Source organism: Poromitra crassiceps, assembly GCF_964638095.1.
Source record: "Poromitra crassiceps genome assembly, chromosome: 14".
Classification (NCBI taxonomy): Eukaryota; Metazoa; Chordata; class Actinopteri; order Beryciformes; family Melamphaidae; genus Poromitra; species Poromitra crassiceps.
The window spans coordinates 37,173,102-37,197,592 of record NC_139633.1 but is presented as its reverse complement, the minus strand read 5'-3'; the positions used below and the strand labels follow the sequence as shown (position 1 = coordinate 37,197,592).

Sequence of the window (24,491 nt, the reverse complement as noted above, 5' to 3'; positions counted from 1 at the left end):
TTTTTAAAGATTTTGAAAAATCATACTTGAAAAAGTATGATTTTTGTTTCTTTGATGTTATTGCTTTTGCTTGAATTGAAGTTTCATCTTTACATCATCTTTATATTGGGTTTGTGTTTATTTGTAACCCTATCGATTTAATGGGCTTTCTTCTGATATTTGGATTTTGTTTGGATCTGATATTGGATGTCAAATTGTTATGAGAATGCATTTTTCCATTGTTGAAGGATACCGTTATTTATTAATCATTTGTTAATTAGCCTGTTACAGACAGCCCCTTGCTTGTCATTTCTGACATCTGTGTGGTGCTGATGGACAGCTCCTTGAATGATTGGTGTGTGTGTGTGTGTGTGTGTGTGTGTGTGTGTGTGTGTGTGTGCGTGTGTGTGTGTATGTGTGTGTGTGTGTGTGGACAGCTCCTTGAAAACTGTAATACTGAAGGTGTTGCAACATGTTACAGGTGCTGTGTTAGTGACTGTGGAGCTTCCAACATGTTTCTCCTGTATTCAGTTCAGTCCTTTATGTTCAATTTTCAATAAAAAAGTGCTCTGAGAACGCATTATATGGCCTTTGTATTTATGGGGTCGGAGGTGGGCCGCGAACATTTTTGAGACATAAAAGTGGGCCCTGAGTTGGAAAAGGTTGGGAACCACTGGCCTAGATCTTATTAAATAGTGGACATTTATTCATTCCCACATATTAGACACTATTTCTGATGGTAAAAATAGCGTAAAAAGCAGAATTCAGACATATTCAAAGGGAAAAAAACAGAATTTGGGATTTGTTGTTTTTTTCCCCCGTTTTCGTACCGAACCGTGACCCCAAAACCGAGGTACGTACCGAACCGTGACTTTTGTGTACCGTGACACCCCTACTGGAAGTGTACACATACAGACTGGAAGTGTACGTATACAGACCGGAAGTGTACGTATACAGACCGGAAGTGTACACATACAGACCGGAAGTGTACACATACAGACTGGAAGTGTACACATACAGACTGGAAGTGTACACATACAGACTGGAAGTGTACACATACAGACTGGAAGTGTACACATACAGACTGGAAGTGTACACATACAGACTGGAAGTGTACACATACAGACTGGAAGTGTACACATACAGACTGGAAGTCTACACATACAGACTGGAAGTGTACACATACAGACTGGAAGTGTACACATACAGACCGGAAGTGTACACATACAGACTGGAAGTGTACACATACAGACTGGAAGTGTACACATACAGACTGGAAGTGTACACATACAGACTGGAAGTGTACACATACAGACTGGAAGTGTGTGCCATAACATCAAATGCAAATAGGAAATTGTTCTTCTTGAAGCGCCTCAGGCGTTTTTCTGTCTCCACTGATGACCTTCTAACCATATACCTTGGATATGTACGACCTTTACTGGAGTATGCTGCCCCCATCTGGAATGCTGGCATCACACAAGCTCTTTCATCCCAATTGGAGCGGGTACAGAAGAGGGCCTGTCGCATCATCCTCGGCCCCAACTATGACCACTACTCAACCGCCCTGTTAAAGCTAGTGCTCACTGACCTGGCTTCCCGACGTGAGCAGATCTGTCTGTCATTTGCCCAAAACCTCCAAACCTCCCAATTCCCCAACTGGCTACCCCCAACACGTCTGCAGATCTCTGGCCGTATAACCCGGAACTGTCATAAACTGAACAATCCCCTCACAAAAACACGCCGCCATCAGAACTCTCCCATACCATATCTGACTAGACTCCTGAACCAACATATTATCCCATAACATGTCCTGTTGATTTAGTTTGCTCTTGTCTATGCCTGAAGTCCCATTTTAGTTATGTGCTGTTTTGAATTTTTAACTTGTGTCGATGTCTGCTTTTTAACCTGTAAATTGGTAATTAATTCAGCCTACGGACTGCTATATGCCAATAAAGTACTACTACTACTAAGTGTACGTATACAGACCGGAAGTGTACGTATACCATGGACAGTACAATATATGGACCAACTGAGCTATATGTTTTTGACACGGCAAAATGAAGCTCACTTCCCGATATTGTTTGATTTCGTTTGATTGGATGAATGGATTTTCCTGTTGCATTGTGGGAAATCTGTTCAAACCTGGAGCCGGGAAAACAGGAAAGGGCGTGAGCGTGGACGGGACTCGGGGGAGGGTTTCCTCCGCCACGGCATCCATCTTGTTCATGTTATTTTCCCTGCTAGCCGTTAGCTTGGCTAACAAATGTTGCTAACGTTAGTTGCTATTGCTAGCCTTGCTCCATTGCTGTCACAGTGAATACAATAGCCCGAAGAAAAACCAGAGTATTATTTCCTCCAGACCTCGCGCGGCGTCACCAGCCTGCCGCTTGCATCTTCCACAAAATCGAGGTAATCTTATTTTCTAACGTAACGCTAATTGCATAGCATGACATTAACGCTAGCTACATGTCCATTTGTCATTACAGGAGGACGTTAGACTAGAGTAGCATAAGTTAACGTTATACAACGTTAAACAGTATTGCATGCTGCACAGATTCGGACGTAGACAGAAAACAAACGCAGTTCTGTTTACCTAGGTTACCTCTTTGAGATGAGGCAGACTCAAAGCATACTCATATGATCTACCAGCTATAGCGTTATCTAGCTAACGTTAGATGAGGGGGAACAAGCTGGGGGTTCAACTCCTCTGGATAGTTTATCCACCTCTGCATTTACAGTATTTACCAATCGCACGTAGTGTTGGGTAAGCAAACGTTAACGTTATACAGTGATTAACAGTGTCTAATTCGTTTCTTCCAGGGGTAGCTGCTGTCCAGTACCAGATGGGACACACAACAGAGGATCATGATTTGTGAAGATCAAAGCTATAATATTCTGTTCTCCTGAGATTAACGCTAAACTATACACGTTACTGCTGATCAGTTGTTTCAACATAGGAAATTGCAATAACACACAAGCCAAATGCTGACATGAGAGATTTGCTTTGAACAATTGTAGCTAGTATCTGCCAGTGACCGGAGAATATTGTTATATTTGCTTGTTTTAATGCTTTTGTCAATAAACATTGTCAACAAAGATAGCCTTGTTGTATATTATCATGTATAAGATTGTTGATGTCGAGTGAACACAAACCGAAGATTGGACCAGAGGACAGGACGACGGAGAAACTTAACCGACCAGCAGTCTGAGTCTGCTTCAATCAACGAATGCTTTAATATTGAAATGAAATATGGTGATATCTGGTGGTCTGAAATTACTCTCTCTAGCTAGGCTAACTGGCTCATATTATGTCATATTATTGTAACGTCTGAATCAGCGTTTCATAACAGCCTTACAGCCTGGATGACGTTAGCTAATGCTACCCATCCTTCCATTGGTGTTACACGTTATATTTTTAACTGAGCTTTGCGGAATTACCTCAACACAATTGTGTATCAGCTTTAAATGTCCAATATATACAGCGTTACACAAACGACCAGCAGCATTCAAATGTGCAAAAACGTTATATTTATTGAAATGTGGTGATCATGTCACAAGTCACATTACATAACAACTGGCTCATATTATGTCATATTATTGTAACGTCGGAATCAGCGTTTCATAACAGCCTTACGTTTATAGCCTGGATGACGTTAGCTAATGCTACCCATCCTTCCATTGGTGTTACACGTTATATTTTTAACTGAGCTTTGCGGAATTACCTCAACACAATTGTGTATCAGCTTTAAATGTCCAATATATACAGCGTTACACAAACGACCAGCAGCATTCAAATGTGCAAAAACGTTATATTTATTGAAATGTGATCATGTCACAAGTCACATTACATAACGATATAGCGTTAGGTGTTCTTTTGATCAACAGACCTCGGGGGCTCTATACTGTTGCTACGTTGCTAGCTAGCTAGCCGCAGATCAGCTCTGAAGCCCCAACTTCAGAGCTGCCCGTCCACTAAAACCCGATTTTGATATAGCGTTTTAGGTGTTCTTTTGATCAACATACCTCATCACGGGGATCTATACTGTTACGTGTGTCTACTAACATCATTAAAATATCATAAGGGTAACGCTGTTTCTGTTATTTTACTTTTAATATCTGGCTACGTTGCTAGCTAGCTAGCTAGCCTGCCTTGGCAACGGTTACACCCTGCCTTTTCGAAACCCCCCCATTCCGAAGATCGACCTCCATTCTTCGTAAAGGAGGGGGTTCCCATTTTTTTTAAAGGCACCGCTATTCCGAATGGGGACATCCCCTCCATTTCGAAACCCCCCCACTCCGAAATTGATTTTCAAGTCCATATTTCTCCGAGTTTCCTGCATCAAACACTGCAGCCAGCTCTCCAGCCGCAATCGATTCGGAAATAAGCTGCAGCCAATTACAAAAGCTTGAAATTAACGTTCAACTCATTGTTTTTTATTGAAAATATGCATATGCATGTTAGACCATCGGGAATGGGGAAGCTAAATTTCCTCAGATTTTCATAAAACAAAATCAGTTCAACCCGACTGGCATTCACAAATAAGAACGTCCTCATCTTGCTAATATATGACTGAATGAACCTTATTCAACTGTGAGCATTTGACTCAAAGTTACAATTATTTTTTTTCAAACACCTTTCACGGTAGCCTATGAATGTGGGCGTGTGTAACAGCTCACCTTTAGATGTGTAGAAAACATAATTTATGATTAGATCCTGTCGGCGTGTCAGGAGATATAAATAATCAGTTGAATATGCTGCTGTGGAACAGATCCTTGCGCTCTCCGATTACGCATTTGACAAACTTAACAAACTGTGTGGCAAGACAACATAAATGAACAATGTTTAGTGATTGTAGAGATATCTCTGTGCACCGTGACCTGCAGAAAACTGCGAGCCAGGAATGCGCAAGACCACACCTGGTATTTAGACCAGCAGAGTGGAAAGTCTTCACTAGGTCGTTTTCCAGAAAACAGGCAGAATATGTTAATTGAAGTGTTCTATCTATAATCCTTCCCTTTGTCCACACAGCTCCCCTGAAAACAGCTAGGCTAAATAACATAAGGCATATGTTTAAGCTATTTATTTTTATTTTTATTGAAAAGTTAAGTAGACTATAGCCTACATTATATTAACTCTATAATAAATTAGACTCACGTGCATGGGGGCAACACCTATAAACACAATGAATTTCCTACCGTTTTAGGCCTATACATATTATCAGATGAAATGAATTAGAATAAACACTCTGAAAATAAATAAATAAATAATCATATTGCGACTGCATGGTGCATATAGATTGGCAGCCAACATCCGCATGTTTCCAATTCCTCTCTTCAATTCTTGATGGATTTAATTCGTTTAAATTGCCATAATCTCGAGATTGAGGCTAACTAACACAATACGCTATTTCTTACCTTTTTCTTCCATAAAAGCAAATGTTATTGCCATGTTGTTGTGAGGTGACGAGAGGCGCACTGTGCATCTGCACTTCCTAATTGCAAATTCATTCATTCGTCACGTAGCCTATAGGCTAGCCTACACATCACAAAATAATATTCGCTTATTTAATAGATGGAGATGTGTGAACATTTAATTCTAGCATTTCAATAGGCCTATATATCAAAATTGTGCTGGTGATGGGCAGATGCAGGCTTTCATCTCGCTGTGCACTGCGTGTTGGACATCAAAGGAGTTATAGTTTATAGGCTAACACTTGCCGGCACTCCTTTCATCAATTGATATGCGGGCCTATAGAGTGGCATAATCAAGGCCCAAAATCGAATTAAAACTAATTTAAAATGAACAATGCTTGCTGGCTCACGTGGAGCTACCTGCCGACTCAAATCCAAGTGTCTCTCCAACTTGCAATGCGCGAAAAAGCAGTGAAAACCCATGCGTAATATGAACATACATAACAAAGTGCCGACCCATCAAATAGGTAAGCTAATGTAGACATGGCTGTCTGACCCGTGCCCCCTGAAACGATGGAGGATTCAACCTTTCAAATATGAATTTTAAATAGGCTATAGGCCTACCGATAATCATATAGCCTACTGTAAATATGGCTGGCAGCTATAAATAAAAAAAGGTACCGTAAATTCCGGACTATAAGCCGCGGCTTTTTTCCCGTTTTTTGGCCCCTGCGGCTTATATAACGGTGCGTCTTATCTATGGATTTTTTCAGAAAAAAAAAAAAAAAATACAAATAAAATCTCTCTTTTTTAGCACTCTTTCTAACTATAAATCCACTTCTGTTTTAATTTCCTCTCTTGCCCTCTTTTCACCACACCGCGGACACTGTGTGCACTGTAAAAATAAACAACGGTGGTGTTGTGTTATGTTGTTTTGTTGAAATGTTACGGTAATACGGTAAATGGGAGCTTCCTCAAACGGCCATCTCTTTCCCGACAATCCCCTCTGTGCGTGACCACTTACATATGGTAATTACGGTAAGCAAACGGCCACTCGGCCATCAACTCCCTCCCCCGACTACCAGGAGAAAATCACAAACTTCGGCGAATTCACACAAAGGAAGATCAAGGAATATTCCATCGAACCGGAGCAGATCATAAATATGGATGAAGTGCCTTTGACGTTCGACCTGCCACTCACTCGGACTGTTAACAAGAAGCGCCCTGGAGGATTCTTTCACCAAAAAAAAGCTTTGCTCGTTCTCGACAGCATGAGAACGAGCAGTAGAAGCAACACTCTCACTTACCATGGGGAAGGTACGCAGAAATTCACACGACGCAGCTTTCAAGTTGAAAGCAGTCAATCTCGCATTAAAAGAGGGAAACAGAGCAGCCGCGCGTAACCTGGGCATCGATGAGTCAATGGTGAGGCGTTGGACGGTGCAGCAGGAGGAACTGTCTCAGCACGGAATATTATAGGAGTGTGAAAACATCCACAATCACCAACGGGTTCCAAAACGCTGGACTGCTGCGGGATGAAGAGGATGAGGCCGCCACAGCTGGCGCTGAGGGCCGTCAGAGGCTTCAGAGGCTGTTCGATGCCGACAGTGACGAAGAGGAGTTCGTTGGTTTTGAGTGACAATGAAGGAGAGAGGAGAGTGGTTGACGAAGCCACCCTGAACCTGTTCGTTTCCGACACTGAAGATGAGGACTTTGGTGGTTTCAGTACGCAGGAAGAAGAGGAAGACGAGGATTAGTGACTTGACTTCTCTGGTTACAGGTTTGCTGCACATATAGCCTATTGTTGTGTGATTTTGTCTGGGGATTAGTGACCTGACTTTTGTTTTGTTTTGTTGAAATGTTAATAAATGGGAGCTTCCCCAAACTGCCATCTCTTTCCCGACATTCCTCTCTGTGCACGAACCCTTTCATATGGTAATTAAACATCAAAACACCCGCGGCTTATAGACCGGTGCGGCTTATAGAAGAAAAAAATAGTCAATTTTGGTCCCGCGGCTTATAGACCGGTGCGTCTTATAGTCCGGAATTTACGGTAGGTTAGTTTTTGTGTGTGCCTTATTTAGCCTATTTTATGTTTAAGAGAAATATAGCCATTGTTAACGAGATGTCCATTATTTCAAAATGCCGTGATGTCTGCATCAAATAGCCTGACATTGCAGAAACAACACACAACTTGATTTAAAAACGAAAATTAGTTTGTTCTGATTTTATTACAAATATTCCAACACTTTATTTTAACTTCTGTGTTGACATATTAACAGTATCATCTGAGAAAGGTTTGTCGGCAGTGCACTCATCTCAACAAGCCATGCGCTTGGCCTGCAGTGAGCATTGTCGCGTTTTGATCTGCTGGTTATAAGCGTGGTTGACACAGCCGAATTTAACGCGACGGCAATCCGGAAATTAGGCTATAGGCAACAAAATAAATTGATTAAGAATTGAGGAGCAGAGACCTATTCATATTACACAGGCTAGGATTGTGCATTGCAAGTTGGAGACACACTTGGATATGGAGTCGGCAGGCAGCTCCACACAGGTGCGCAGCAAGATGAAAGCCTGTATCTGCCCGTCAGCACAATTTTGATATAGGCCTCTATTGAATGGCTAGAATTCCTCATATAGACCTATAGCTCACTTTGCAACATGGGAATAATATTTGCTTTTATGGAAGAAAAATGTAAGTATAGCCTACGAAAGCACTTGGTGTTTGAGACCACATGTGATCATAGCCTACTTACCATTCCTTAAGTGGCAAATCAACTCCTCTCCTTAATAACGGCAATAAGAATAATTTATGCTGTATGCACGGGCGGCGGATGCGTTTGGACACACCTGAATCCAAATGTCTTCATATTGCACAACGCACGGCCCGACGTTTGCATTTGGTTGTACAAGATCATCTGTGAATGATCAATCTCAAGATTATGGCAATTTAAAGGCCGGCTTTACCGTGGGGAATATGAATATATATTAATTCTTAAAAAATCTTAAATTTCGAATCCGTTGAAATTTTTGAAATTGCTTGTTCACAGCCAGAGAGAAAAAAAAAAAAAAAAAAAAAAAAGCCTCCAAATTGCAAGGCGGACTTGGCCCAGATGACGCGAAACGCGTCACCTGGCCCAATTTTTTTTTTTTTTATTATTATTTTTATTTTATTTTTTATTTTTTCTCTGGCTGTGAACAAGCAATTTCAAAAATTTCAACGGATTCGAAATTTAAGATTTTTTAAGAATTAATATATATTCATATTCCCCACGGTAAAGCCGGCCTTTAAGTTAAATACACATGGCATTGCATCAATATACAGTAGTTGCAACACTTCAGAAACTCAGGATATAGCCTACCACTGACTGAGTCGGAGAATGGGATATGTACAGTAGTAGGCTACACTGTGGGCGGTGCTCTCCTAACTTGTTTTGATTTTTCAGTTTGTTGGCAGCCTGGAGGTGGGGGTGGCTTCCCTGGGTGTCTGGGGCTGGCAAAGGGGCTCTTAGCCTGGGTATGGTGGCTGGCCTGGGTGTCTCTAGGCCCAGTCATAGACTTTTAGCCTCTCTGGTCTTAAGACATGTTAACTTGTGCCCCTGGGAATCCAAATAGACCAGCCTGTCTGGTCTTTGGAGATATTGCTCCAGGGGCAATGATACATTTCAATTGTATTCTCGTTACAGTATTTCAACTTTATTCACGAAATTTCGACTTTATTCTCAACATTTCGACTTTATTCTTGAAATGGAAACTATTTTTTTCCCCTCCTGTCATTGGAAAAAAAAATCCCTCTTTAATTTTTATTTTTCATCATGCATGGCCCTAAAACTCCATCGTAGTCACAATCAATTTGATGTAGTTTTTATTCAATCAGAAATACATATTATCTATTAAAATAGTCACACTGTAAAAAAAAAAAAAAAAGTCTGTGGCAGCCGACATCTAAATAAAGGCTATTTCTCACCAATGTCTGTGATCCACAGCTGATTTTAGGATGTATCCAACGTTCACAATCACATTCCTGTATCTGAATGCAGCAGGCTCGTGTTTGCTGCTATAGCGAAATTATATGAAGTGACATAAAAAAACGAGTTGAAACGTTTATTTCAAGCTGCAGGAATGCAGGAAACTCGGAGAAATATGGACTTGAAAATCAATTTCGGAGTGGGGGGGTTTCGGAGTGGGGGGGTTAAATCAATTTCAATTTCGGAGTGGGGGGGTTTCGGAATGGGGGTGTTTCTGAGTGGGGGGGTGTCGGAATGGTGGTGTTTCGGAATGGAAGGCGGTCCCCCTTGGCAACTGGTTGGAATCATCTGGTTTCCTGTGGCTGGTGTCAAAGAAAATCCCGCCCCCAAAGTTATAATTTTTATCGGCTCTTTTACGCGAAATGGGACCATAATTTAGAAAACGGAGCCCAGGAGAGCATGAAAAAGACTTGAAATTGTTTATTCAGACCATAAGCTCATTCGGAAAATGTTTATTTAAGACACAGAACGAGAGAGAAGTCGGCTCATTTTTACATTGGAGCCAATGTACGTGTCGTCACTTCCGGACCTGACGTGCGCCCCCCTGCGGACTTTTCGAATTAATGGAATTCCAGAACTGGCTTCATACATTCCCTAGTTCACTTGCCCACTGACGTATACAGACCGGAAGTGTACACATACAGACCGGACGTGTACGTATACAGACCGGAAGTGTACACATACAGACTGGAAGTGTACACATACAGACTGGAAGTGTACACATACAGACTGGAAGTGTACACATACAGACTGGAAGTGTACGCATACAGACCGGAAGTGTACACATACAGACTGGAAGTGTACGCATACAGACTGGAAGTGTACACATACAGACTGGAAGTGTACACATACAGACTGGAAGTGTACACATACAGACTGGAAGTGTACACATACAGACCGGAAGTGTACACATACAGACTGGAAGTGTACGCATACAGACCAGAAGTGTACGCATACAGACTGGAAGTGTACACATACAGACTGGAAGTGTACACATACAGACTGGAAGTGTACACATACAGACCGGAAGTGTACACATACAGACTGGAAGTGTACACATACAGACTGGAAGTGTACACATACAGACTGGAAGTGTACACATACAGACTGGAAGTGTACACATACAGACCGGAAGTGTACACATACAGACTGGAAGGGTACACATACAGACTGGAAGTGTACACATACAGACCGGAAGTGTACACATACAGACCGGAAGTGTACGCATACAGACCGGAAGTGTACACATACAGACTGGAAGTGTACACATACAGACCGGAAGTGTACACATACAGACTGGAAGTGTATGCATACAGACCGGAAGTGTACACATACAGACTGGAAGTGTACACATACAGACTGGAAGTGTACGCATACAGACCGGAAGTGTACACATACAGACTGGAAGTGTACACATACAGACTGGAAGTGTACACATACAGACTGGAAGTGTACACATACAGACTGGAAGTGTACGCGTACAGACCGGATACTTTCTAGACCTACTCCTTCAAAAATAAAAGCAGTGCGAGCGAGGCAGGCGAGCACTGCAGCAGCCAAACACTGATGTTAGCTATAGCTAGATAGCAAAGTCCGTAAAGTGTGAGCCACTGAGCCAGCAAGGTCCAGCAAGTTGGTAACGAAAAATATCCAGGCTTTTATTTTTGAAGGAGTCTAGAAACGTACTCTGGTCTGTACGTGTACACATCCAGCGTGTCTGACAACGTACACGGTGGGCAGGGCGATGGTGCTCCGGCGCTGCAGATGGATGATATTGACCCTTTCCCCCACTCATGTGATCATTAGCTAACGCCAGAGCCATATAATAGAAGAGTTGCAACATCTCGTCTAGGATAATTGTTGCTTTTGTTTTTGTTATATGTGTGTGTGTGTGTGTGTGTGTGTGTGTGTGTGTATGTATGTATGTATGTATGTATACACTGTAGCCTATGTATGTATGTATGTATGTGGCTGGATGTATGGATGTGGATGTATGTATGCATGTGTATTGAGTACTTTATTGGTGTACTTTTTTTTACTTTTTAATTGTACTGTAACTGATGTGTTTGACCACAGGAAGAATAGTCGCTGCTGAGGCAGTGACTAATGGGGATCTGAAATAAACAATAAACAATAAGTGCGCCTGCAGTCAATTTGCATTGGAACAAACTAGCAGGTGGAATCTGCTGCCTTTTTTCTTTCTTTTTATCAAGCAGCATGCCGTTAACTGGTCAAATGTAGTTGATGTTATATAGGGTTGTCACGATACTAGAATTTCAGCTTTGATATCAATACCCAAGAAAATATCGATACTTGATACCATTTTCAATACCACAGCGAAAAAATTACAACACATTAAGAGGCATTTCTTTTTTTATTATTACAACATGAGAATCTTTTTTTTTATGAATTTGTGCAAAATAAACCTTGCTGTAAAAGACCATTTTTAATTGAGAGAAGGGATGAGGAAGCGCTGCGTGGGTCCTTGGTCAAATCACTGAAACAGGTGCTCTTTGGTGTGGGTGCAGAGAAGCATGAGTAAAAGTTCAAGTGGGATCCTTGACCATCAGAGACCATCATTTGTTTTGTTTTACTAACTGATATAAACATTTCTTCTGTAGGGCTGACGTACAGAGGAAGTCATTACCTTCAGCCTGAGCTCAGCCAATCACAGCTCTCCTTTAGAGACCTCTTCCTGGACCCAGACACTGGCAAGGTGAGACAGTGTGTTTGTCTGTATGGCTGCTTTCACACATGTCTGGAATTCAGGAGTTATCTAGAGGTCATCCGTATGGCGGTCTATGTGTGGACAGATTTTCGTGGCTCACGCGCGCTCCCGCGAGCCTCCTCCTAGACGGAGGGAAGTGTACCCCCAGCCATAGTCGCAGGAGCGGATTGTCTGGTTGCGTTCATGCACACAGCGTTTGTTTACACAGCGTTTGTGAAGATTCAATGGCAGAACCGCAAATTCCAAGTAGCGTCAAGTCAGGCAGAATAAAACGAAAACTTCCGGGTATAACCTTCGCAATAATGGCAATTAAATAAAGTAAATGCACGTGTAATGTTTTTTTGTGTGTGTTTCGAAACAGAACAGAACAGAGATAAACTGGAAGAATATCTGCTCCCTTCGAAAGTCCATTTTAACCCGTAGTGAGTCGACCATTCTGATTTTTTGTTACTAAGTAATACAACATTTATTTTATTTTGAAGGTAAAAACGTCTAGCTTCCTGTATTCTGTATAATTCTAGTAGGTTTGATGCATTTTAGGACTGAACATAGCAAAGACCTGTTTTGTTTGTAGTGCTTGCGACTCGAGGAAATCGATGCATCTGGGCGTGAGTTGTAGGGTTGTTTAATTAATTACTAACGTTATGCGCAAACAAGTATATGCCGTGAACGTTAGGCAGTTATCGCCCATTATGTATTTTTAGTTTTCACAACTCCCCATTGTGTGGTCATGCCCAAATTCCCCCACCCCCGCCCCTGCCCCCGCCCCCTCTCTACTTTACAAACTCTGCGGAGGTGCTACTCATGTGAGAATGCAACATGCCTCATGTGTGAAAGGGTACACTGCACGTATCATCCGGGGCAGGCTCAGTGGGGAGCAACCCTCACCTGATCCGGAGTTCATGTGTGAAAGTAGCTTATGTGTGCAATCTGGGTACCTCAGAGTCTCTCAGTCTGACGACTAATACGAGTCTGGGCCAGACGACCGGTATGTCGGTTGTCCGAACCAAGACTTCCTCTGAGAGAATAGGCCTTTTTCACAGCAGCCATTTTGTGTCTAAAAGGCAGGAAGTAACACAGGTGCACCAAGACTTCCTCTGAGAGAATTGAGTTGGAGTTGATTGATCGATACTTTTTGTAGGTGTTTTAGGTCGACGTCATTGTGGCTCATCTCTATGAACAGATAACTGCATTTGAGACATTGTCAGACTGGAAACAACGATGGAAGTGGAAGTGTTGGTGCAGATGTCCGCTCTACATTGGAAAGCCCAAAGTATCAGCCGTCTGTCTCAGAGTCTTATTAGTCATCAGCCTGAGAGAATTGGTATTTGTTTGTCTGTGTGTTTTAATGGACCAGGGCAAAGCCTCTTAGCCTGGTAAACCAGCCGGTCACGTCAACTCACATTTCAGAGAACGGGGAAACCATCTTTTCCGCCGAGAAACCCCGCTGATGTAAACTCCTGTACTTGTTTAATTGTTGTTATTGAGTCTATTTCAGCAATAACTGCACTTTATGGCTGCTTAAACTCGACGAATGTTGACATTACTACTCGAGGCGGACAGGCACGAAGGCAGCCATTACTGTTTTTCCAGCAGCGTTCCTGATTGGCCGGTTATGATATCAACTACGAGGCTGGTCGCTGATTGGCTCGTACGCTTTGCAGTTTCTGCAGAAAGCCCTCCCAGGGCTTGAGGCCAGACGGTCTGGTAGAACGAAATGTAATGTGAGTTCATTTTACCAGGCTAAAAGCCTCTAGTCATTAATTAATGCTTCTGTTTCCTCTCCTCTCCTTTCCTCTCCCCTCATCTCAACTCTCCTCACCCCTCTCCTCTCTTCTCCTCTCCTATCTTCCCTTCTCCTCCTCTCTCCTCTCCTCTCTTCTCTTCTCCTCTCCTATCTTCCCTTCTCCTCTCCTCTCTTCTCCTCTCCTCTCTCCCCTTCTCATCTCTTCTCCTCTCCTCCTCTCTCCTCTCCTCTCTTCTCCTCTCTTCTCCTCTCCTCTCTCCCCTTCTCATCTCTTCTCCTCTCCTCTCCTCTCTTCTCCTCTCTTCTCCTCTCCTCTCTTCCCTTCTCCTCTCTTCTCTTCTCCTCTCCTCTCCTCTCCTATCTTCCCTTCCTCTCTCCTCTCCTCTCCTGTAGGTTCGTTCTCGTCAGGTCAGGACGAGTGTTTGTTTCACCCTGTGGAGCTGCAGGAGGATTCCCACTCCTGGTGTTGGAGTTCAGGTCCTCAGCAGACACATTCGCCTCTGTGCCTTCGATGGAACTCAGGTGGGGCTTAAGTGTGAATTCTGCTAGACATAATAATAATCATCATAATAATAATAATCATCATCATCATCATCATAATAATAATTCATTTAATTTATAAATCGCTTTTCAGTGACCCAAAGATGCTGACACAGTATGAGTACATAGAAAACAAGATAACAACAGGCAACAGATACAAGTAACAATTAACACATCGATCAGGGATCTATGGAAACAGAGGGGAGGGAGGGAGAGTGTGGGAGGGACAGGGGCCAGACGGAAGAGAGGGAGGTGGGGAAAAAGAATTACATAATAATAATAATTAATTTAATTTATGACAGTAAACTGAATATCTTTGGGTTGTGGACTGTTGGTCAGGACAAAAGAAGACATTTGAGGACGTCATCTTGGGCTTTAGTGATCAACATTTTTCACCGTTTTGTGACGTTTATCGAGCAATCGACTTAATCGAGTAGCCGAGAAAATAATCAACAGATTAATCGTTAATGAAAATAATCATTAGTAGGGCTGCACCTAGGCTGAAAAGATACTGCTGATTGAGTTAACACATTGAGTGCCAGCCGTTTTTTCAATCCTGTAGGTAAGTTGTGCCAGGTTTTTTTTTGAGGATTCTGGCTCATTTTACAAGAGCCGAGGATTCTTTTCTGTTAAGACTTCGTGAACACCAATCATCTAAAAAGAACTAATAGAATGTGTGCTTTCTCTGTCTAAAAGAGTTAGTTTGCAGAGTTAGTAGTTATGTAGATATTAGCCGTTGAGTACAGCATGGTTTCAGAGATTTTCAGAGAGTTTAGAGATAAATGGATTTTTAGAACCACCTCACGTGCCTGTGATTATGGGTGCCCTTGGGCAAGTCTGTATACTGTATTGTGTGTGTGTGTGTGTGTGTGTGTGTGTGTGTGTGTGTGTGTGTGTGTGTTCGCGCGTTGCTCCGCGGCTCTGAGAGGAAGAGATCTCTGTCCGTTCTTTGCCCCCACAGCGTGTCTGTCTCCCACTCTGTGTGCTCTCTCTCTCTCTCCTCTCTCTCTCTCTCTCTCTCTCTCCTCTCTCTCTCTCTCGGGACTAGAGAGAGAGAGAGAGAGAGAGAGAGAGTGTGTGTGTGTCTCCAAACTCCTCCCTCCGTCTGTGCTGCGGAGGGAGGAGGCTCCGCGGCCGCTTTCGGGCAGTCTGGACTGTAAAACTGGCTCGTTCGTTTCTTGAGGTGTCGGCTGAGAGCTTTGAAGAAGCTTTTGCGATTCTGGTCTTATTTATGCGCAAAGGTACTCGAGTGTGTGTGTGTGCGCGCGCGCGCGTGTGTGTGTGTGTGTGTGTGTGTGTGTGTGTGTGAAATCGAAAGAGTTTTCGCCCAGCTATTTCCTTGAAAATTAGACTGGCTTTCTCTAGCGGACCCGTGGCTGTGGCTTTCTCTCTGTCTGGAGAGAACTGTCGCCACTTAGTGGTCGGTAAAATAGATTATACACATTCTCTTCCTCCAATATTGATATAGAAGACGTAAAAGGGGTTGATTGATGTCCCACCGTCAAAAAAAAAAAATGTTTATGTAAGACGAGATATCTCGTCTTTGGCACTCAACGGTTGGATTATGTAAGACGAGATATCTCGTCCATGGCACTCAAGGTGTTAATAGCAATATACAAATTATTATTACTATTAGTGCTGTCAAATGACAGAAAATTAATTTATTACAATTTTGATCATCAATTTTAATCATTTATCAAGTAAAAATACAAAACATTTCCTGGTTACAGCTTCACAAATGAAAAGATTTTCATATTATAAAATGAATACTTTTTTTTTTTTTCTTTTTTTTTTTAAAGATTTTGTAGACTAAATGATTAATCGATTAATTGAAACAGTAATTAATTGATAATAATCATTAGTCGCAGGCCTACATTTTTATTATGGCTCCGCCAGCGTTAGCCGAGCCGGAGGCATTATGGTTTCAGGTTGCCCGTCCATACGTCCTTCCAATGTTCCTTAACTCATTGAGTGCCAGCCACTTTTGGAGAACGGACGCTCCCAGTGCCAGAGTTTCAGAGCTTTTTTCAGTGATTTCTCGAGGCCCACAGAATATTGTGTGATATTACTATGTAAACACTGAACACGCAAAAAGAACGATGAGACTCTTTTCTATCATCAGCAAAAACAGGTTTATTGATATAATTTTCCGTTCTTTAGTTATCAGCCGGAGAAGATAGCTTGATTTAACCAAAAAGAGCCGTTTTTTTCTAGAAGCTGAGATAATGGCCCTTTTGTGAAATTAATCATTTCAAACACATCACTGACTCTGAAGCTAATTTTCTGATGTAGTCACACCTCAAAAATAATTTCCTTCAATAAAACAGTGAAGGCCAGGGAATTTTGTTTGGCAGAATAATATTTTTAGCTGCAACCAGCAGCGCTGGCCCCTGCGTGCGCTGCTGGTTGCAGCTTCTTGCTGGTCTTGATTTGCTGCTGGTGGGCATCGGATATTCTGGCTTGCGTTTGCTAATCCTGTCCTGCTGTCTGGGTCTGTCTGGGTGTTGTGTGCTGCTCTGCGTGCCCCCCCCCCTCCCACCCCTCAACTGCACACTCCTCCTCCGTATGGGAGTTTCTCTGGTGGCTCTCTGCTGAGTTTGCTGTGCACAGTGAAGGGTGCGCGACATCCAGCTTTTTTACAGCGTTCCGCGTGTGTTTGTCACCGGCTCCTATGCTTCCAGTTGAGAATAATAACAACTCCACGGCTGATCATGCGTATGGGCTGTCGCAGCGGACATGGAGGAGCTCAATTGTGGGAGCAGATTGGCTGCTGCTGCTGCAGGCACATCTAACGTTAAAACGCTTCATGCATATCGATGCATACGGATGCGATGCGATTTCCGTTTCCCCAACGACTTATTCTCTGTTTTTCTCTGCCTTTCTGTTAACCTGGAGAGCACTGTCACCACCTAAGGGTTCTGTAAAATAGGTTATAGACCTCCAATAGCTACAATAGTTGTACAGGAGATGCGGAAGGCTTTGATCGACGTCCCACCGTCAAAAAACGCATTGGACGTCGAAATACGTCCTTGGCACTCTACGTTACTATTTAATTGGACGTCGAAAGACGTCCATGGCACTCAATGAGTTAACACGATACCTCAGGACGCCTTCACGGAATTTCATCAAATTTGGCTCAAACGTCCACTTGGAATCAAGGATGAACTGATTACCTTTTGGTGGTCAAAGGTTGAAGTTGAAGGTCACTGTCTCTGTCACAAATGTTATTTTTGAGCTTGTTAACGCGATATCTCAGGAAGGCCTTGAATGAATTTCATCACATTTGCCTCAAACATCACTTTGACTCAAGGATGAACTGATTACATATTGGTCTTCAAAGGTCAAGGTCACTGTGAACTCACAAACGCCATTTTCGAGCTCGTTAACGCCATATCTACAATCTTTGGTCTTATCACGCTTAGACTACTGTCCAGCCATATGGTCCAATGCCTCTAAGCTTGACCTGAACAGACTCCAGCTCGCTCAGAACAGGGCGGCACACCTCGCTCTGCGCTGCTCTGTGAGGAGCGGTGTCGGGGGGATGCATGCCGCTCTGTCCTGGATGACAGTGGAACGAAGGATAGCATGTAGCCTTGTAACTGTTTTATTTAACATCTGGAATACTGGGAAACCAGAGGGCTTGTACGCACAACTGGACCCAACTAAGTCTAGACATGGATATACCACAAGGCAAGCATTAGATTCACGGTTTACTCTACCTCTACCAAAAACAAATGCACTGAAAAAGACGGTAATGTATAGAGCAGTTGCTTACTGGAATAAAATACAGAGAAATATAACTATGGTAAGGAACAAATTTATGTTTAAAAAAAAGTTAAAAATTGCAGTTATGAATAATAAGATAGATTTTGGTCTTTGATTTACTGATTTGTTAATTGTGCAACATGAAAGGAATTTGTATTGCGGTATGTATTATGTATTATATATTGTAATCAAGTATTTCAATTATAATATGATGGTTTCATGTGAGTATGGTAGAAATAAGGTCAGTATAAGTTGTTTTTGCTGGTGCAATTACTCGGGAAGACCGATACATTTCTTTTTGTTTATGAGAAGAGTTGATACGGTTAATATTTGATTGACATGAATATTGAGTGAGCCTTGACTCACTTGTTTTTGTTTGTTTTTATTTATTTTTGTTGTGTTGTTTTTACTCCAATGATTGGATTTTTATGTTTGTATTTTACGTGTTTGGACCCCAGGAAGAGTACTCTCACCTTTGGTGTAGACTAATGGGGATCCACAATAAACAATTAAACAATATCTCAGTAATGCCTTAGCGGAATTTCTGACAGACATGGATGTCGACTGCTCACTTGTTTGGCGGAGGCATATATCTGCGGTGCGGTCATTCTAGTTCTAGCTGATGTTGTTTGGACGTTCTGCCTGATATTGAAGGGACTGTGTTTGTGTTGCAGGTGTTGAGTAACATCCACACGGTGAGGGCGACCTACAGCTCCAAGAGCCCCAAGACCTGGAGCTTCTCTCCCAGGGTATGAAGAGGCAGGAGTCCACACAAATGCTTCTTTTTTTGTTATCTTTTTTTTTTTTCAAAGAAGAAAAGTAACAGACATCGCAATGACAGACTCAAAGAATCATATAATCCCACCTAGGAGCAAATCAAAATAAATAAAAAGAAGTTCATCCCTCCCTCCCTCCCTCCCTCCCACCCATGTGGCGTCCAATGCCCTCCCCTCCCGCCCCACGTTAGTTCTATATAACAGTACAATAATCATCGATGTATGATTAATTAGGGATGCACAGGGAAACATCCCTGCCGATACGACGGAACAATGATGCCCCAATTACGCCTACATGTTCCATGGTTGACTAGCTATTCGATGCCAGTAATCCCCGGTGTGAGGGTGTGCACGCCAGCATGACTTACTTAACCTAAGTTGAAGCACAACTTAGGTTCACACAAAATCAGGCACGACACGCGCCAATTCCGCACCAGGAGAAACCCGATGCTCCCCGAAATCAGGCAGAAAAAATAAATTAATACATAAATAAATAAAAAGATGTGGGATACATCGGTATCGGCAGTCGGGCATGAGAGCAGGAAGGCATCGGCAAATTGGACGTCGACAGAAAATCCCACACTGCAATAAAACCAAAATCATTGAAGTACAAAGTATTACCAAACTTGAGGATGTTCAAGTCAGCAGCTGTTTAGCAACAGAAGCCCTTCTGTTGACCACACGATCATCTCAGTCCACGTTGCTCTCTTCCTTTACCTCAGGTGACAGAGACTTCTGTTGACCACACCATCATCTCAGTCCACACTGCTCTCTTCCTTTACCTCAGGTGACAGAGACTTCTGTTGACCACACGATCATCTCAGTCCACGCTGCTCTCTTCCTTTACCTCAGGTGACAGAGACTTCTGTTGACCACACCATCATCTCAGTCCACACTGCTCTCTTCCTTTACCTCAGGTGACAGAGACTTCTGTTGACCACACCATCATCTCAGTCCACACTGCTCTCTTCCTTTACCTCAGGTGACAGAGACTTCTGTTGATGACACGATCATCTCAGTCCACACTGCTCTCTTCCTTTACCTCAGGTGACAGAGACTTCTGTTGACCACACGATCATCTCAGTCCACACTGCTCTCTTCCTTTACCTCAGGTGACAAACTTCTGTTGACCACACGATCATCTCAGTCCACGCTGCTCTCTTCCTTTACCTCAGGTGACAGAGACTTCTGTTGACCACACGATCATCTCAGTCCACACTGCTCTCTTTCTTTACCTCAGGTGACAGACTTCTGTTGACCACACCATCATCTCAGTCCACACTGCTCTCTTCCTTTACCTCAGGTGACAGAGACTTCTGTTGATCACACGATCATCTCAGTCCACACTGCTCTCTTCCTTTACCTCAGGTGACAGAGACTTCTGTTGACTGCAGAGAGTTCCCCAAACTTTTGTGTAGCCAGTCAGATTGAAAAAGTAGCCGGCTCATGTTCGCAGCGTTTGTTCCAGTGGTCCTTTTCCCAATTAATAAACAACCCTCAAATATGTATCCATGAGTGTGACAATTGAAATAATACAAATAAACAATAAAGGCCCAATGCTCAATTTAATTATAAATAAAACAATATCCATATTGCAAAAAAAAACAGGCAATGTATATTTTTAAGAACAAAGAAAATACTAATAACTATGTTTCCCACAGGATTTGGAGAGATTGTGGTGGGTAGACCTTGCTTGGACCCTCTTGGGGGGTTCGGGGGGCCATGCCCCCTGTAAGAAAAATGTGTACGTTTTAAACTAAAATGCATGAATCTCGTTAAATTTAAGAGGCTAGATCAGGGGTGGGCAATTATTTTTCATGGGGGGTCACATGAGAAACCCAGATTGTTGCTGGGAGCCGAACAAATATTGTCATGCCGTAACCCAGGAACTTTGATGATAGAGAGGACCACAAAAAAATTTCCTCGCTACCAGAGGGCCAGATTTTGCTGAGGGTTGGGGGCCAAACGGCGCCGGCGCGGAAAAATTTGGGGCATTTGAAGTCAGGTTTAGAGAAATAACTCATTTTAAATTAACAGTTGTGATGTCATTATTCAGTCTTAAACACCAATATTTGATTCTCTTCTCACTCACTCCTATGTCACCACTTGCTCTCCCTGCAGGGCTTGAAATTAACTTTTTTGACCACCTGCCAATATGGCTGCTAGAAGTTACCAGCCAATTAGAATGTCCACTAGCCAAAATGTTTTTCTAGAAATAAACCAGAATATGAGTGGGTTAATTTAAGCATAAGTATCAGTGAGTGGCCCGGGATTCTCAAAGCATGTGTTGAGGGTCACACGAACAAAAATGCACTCTTGAAGCGAAATAAATCCAAAACCAACAAGTTAATTATTTACATTTTTACTTCAATGTAGAACAGTCATTTCTTACACATGAGATTACTTTTAGCCTTTTAGTCATAAAGATTATTGAAAGATATTCCATATTCCAGACTGAAATGTTATAACAGAAGTGGAGTATTGGCCAGAATGACATGAACATTTGGACACTTATTCAGCGGGCATCTTGTATGTTGCGTATATATATATATATACAGTACCGTAAATTCCGGACTATAAGCCGCGGCTTTTTTCCCGTTTTTTGGCCTTTTTTGCCCCCTGCGGCTTATATAACGGTGCGTCTTATCTATGGATTTTTTCCAAAAAAAAAAAAAAATCTCTCTTTTTTAGCACTCTTTCTAACTATAAATCCACTTCTGTTTTAATTTCCTCTCTTGCCCTCTTTTAACAACATAACATAACATAACATAACACAACACAGGTAAGCAGAAAGAAAAAGACGAAGCAATCACGCCATGAATGAGGAAATGACTCACCTGCTGGAGGCTGGAGATACACCGCTTGGGCTAAACTTTTACTCCGTGAAACACTATCGATTAAGTCCGACATCGCTCAGAGGTTTTGAGCAGCTTGAAAACAAGTTTGAAAACGTGCAGAAGTCCATCCACTCACTCACTAAAGAAAATAATGCAACCGTGAAGAGTTTCACTCGTGTCCAGCCATCTGGCCGAGTTAGAGCCGAAGTCCCGAACACAGTGAGAAAACCTCCCGAAGCTGCTGCTGCAGCGGGGTGCATATTGTCCGGCCAGCCGACCGAGAGGCATGCGAGCCGGGCACTATTAAACAGTTGGGGTGTGTGAGGTGGCTGGCTGTGGAGGTGGCGGTTTCTCCTCCTCCTCCTTTCTCCCGCACAGCAGAGCGGACCCCAGGCTGCAGACAGCCCGCCTGCGGCGCAGAGCAGAGCAGAGCAGAGCAGAGCAGAGCAGAGCAGAGCAGAGCAGCTGTGCTGTGCGGGGAGGAAGGAGCCGCAGCCTCCCCCTCCCTCGAGGACAAAAACAACACAGTGAGTCCGAAAGTGGATAAAATGCAAAAACATCGAAACGCTGCACACGCAGGTTGATGACTTAATCAGCAGGAGTAAAAGAAATAACATTCGCCTGATCAATGTAAAAGAGGGAGCTGAGATTGGTGACATGGACGCTTTCGTGGCAAAATCCTGTGTTACATCCTGGACCTGAAGGAAGGCGAGAAACCACCAGAGGTGGACAGGGCACACCGGGCGCCTCGGCCACGTCCAGACCCCGGCCTGCCACCGAGGGCCATCTTCATCTGCCTACTCCGCTGGCCCGACCGTCAACTCATCCTCCAGGCTGCGGGGAAGAAGCCCCTCACCTGGGAGGGTACGCGCTTTTTCGTCCGGCAGGACCTCTCCGCGTTGGTGCAACAGAAACGCGCAACATACAACAGCATCATCGAGTCAATGGATATCGCTTTGGCGTACTGTACCCAGCGAGACTCGTCATAACCATTGATGGACAGCGGCGGAACAAGAGCTCAAAGTGAAACTGCCGAATATCTTTTGAGTTGGACTGGTCAATAGTACTGTGAGTAACTAAAATAAAAAAATAAAAAACGGAATTCTCTCTTCTTTAGCACTCTTTCTAACTATAAATCCACTTCTGTTTTAATTTCCTCTCTTGCCCTCTTTTCACCACACCGCGGACACTGTGTGCACTGTAAAAAAAACAAAAAATACCACAATGTGTGATTTTGTCTGGGGATTAGTGACCTGATCTCTTTCCCGACAATCCCCTCTGTGCACGAAGCCTTACATATGGTAATTAAACATCAAAACACCCGCGGCTTATAGACCGGTGCGGCTTATAGAAGAAAAAAATAGTCACCTTTGAAGGTGCGGCTTATAGACCGGTGCGTCTTATAGTCCGGAATTTACGGTATATATATATATATATATATATATATATATATATATATTTTACAGTGTATAAAGTAACCGGTAGGCCAGTAGGCCGAGAAACCGCCGGCTACCGGGGCTTGGGGAACTCCCTGCTGACCACACGATCATCTCAGTCCACACTGCTCTCTTCCTTTACCTCAGGTGACAGAGACTTCTGTTGACCACACCATCATCTCAGTCCACACTGCTCTCTTCCTTTACCTCAGGTGACAGAGACTTCTGTTGACCACACCATCATCTCAGTCCACGCTGCTCTCTTCCTTTACCTCAGGTGACAGAGACTTCGGTTGACCACACGATCATCTCAGTCCACACTGCTCTCTTCCTTTACCTCAGGTGACAGAGACTTCTGTTGACCACACCATCATCTCAGTCCACGCTGCTCTCTTCCTTTACCTCAGGTGACAGAGACTTCTGTTGACCACACGATCATCTCAGTCCACACTGCTCTCTTTCTTTACCTCAGGTGACAGACTTCTGTTGACCACACGATCATCTCAGTCCACACTGCTCTCTTCCTTTACCTCAGGTGACAGAGACTTCTGTTGACCACACGATCATCTCAGTCCACACTGCTCTCTTCCTTTACCTCAGGTGACAGAGACTTCTGTTGACCACACGATCATCTCAGTCCACACTGCTCTCTTTCTTTACCTCAGGTGACAGACTTCTGTTGACCACACCATCATCTCAGTCCACACTGCTCTCTTCCTTTACCTCAGGTGACAGAGACTTCTGTTGACCACACGATCATCTCAGACCACACTGCTCTCTTCCTTTACCTCAGGTGACAGAGACTTCTGTTGACCACACGATCATCTCAGTCCACACTGCTCTCTTCCTTTACCTCAGGTGACAGAGACTGCACTCAAACCCAATATAAAACCCTGCTTACAGTAACCCTAAGTATCATGCTGCGGTTTCAAGATTCAAGATTCAAGATTTATTAAGTGTCCCAAAAGGGCAAATTGGATTGCAGAAAGCGTAGTACGAAGTACATACATAAAAACAAATAAGACAAAAAGAACATTGTAAAAACAGTCTAGAGCAGCAGGTTAAAGTGCAACACAATAGTTAAAGTGCAAATGACAACAGTAGCAACGATCTAAAGTGCACAGTAGAGATATAAAGTGCATAGTAGCAAAGTGCAGTTCGCTCACAGCAGCACATTTATATCACAAGAAAGAGCTACAATGTATCATTGTATTAAAGCACAAGAGAAAAAACCTCAGTC

The 24,491-nt window shown here is 43.0% G+C and overlaps 1 protein-coding gene across 1 annotated transcript in view; it reads left to right on the top strand.

The window, feature by feature from the left end:
• Positions 1 to 24,491, top strand: part of LOC310789559 (nephrocystin-1-like) — a gene marked incomplete at its 3' end in the record, with an annotated part of 68,435 nt that overhangs the window by 20,208 nt on the left and 23,736 nt on the right. Inside the window, exons 10-12 of the mRNA XM_083651198.1 lie at positions 12,044 to 12,138; positions 14,291 to 14,419; positions 18,877 to 18,951. Of these exons, the coding sequence (XP_083507324.1) occupies positions 12,044 to 12,138; positions 14,291 to 14,419; positions 18,877 to 18,951 (299 nt within the window). The remainder of the gene's footprint in view (positions 1 to 12,043; positions 12,139 to 14,290; positions 14,420 to 18,876; positions 18,952 to 24,491) is intronic.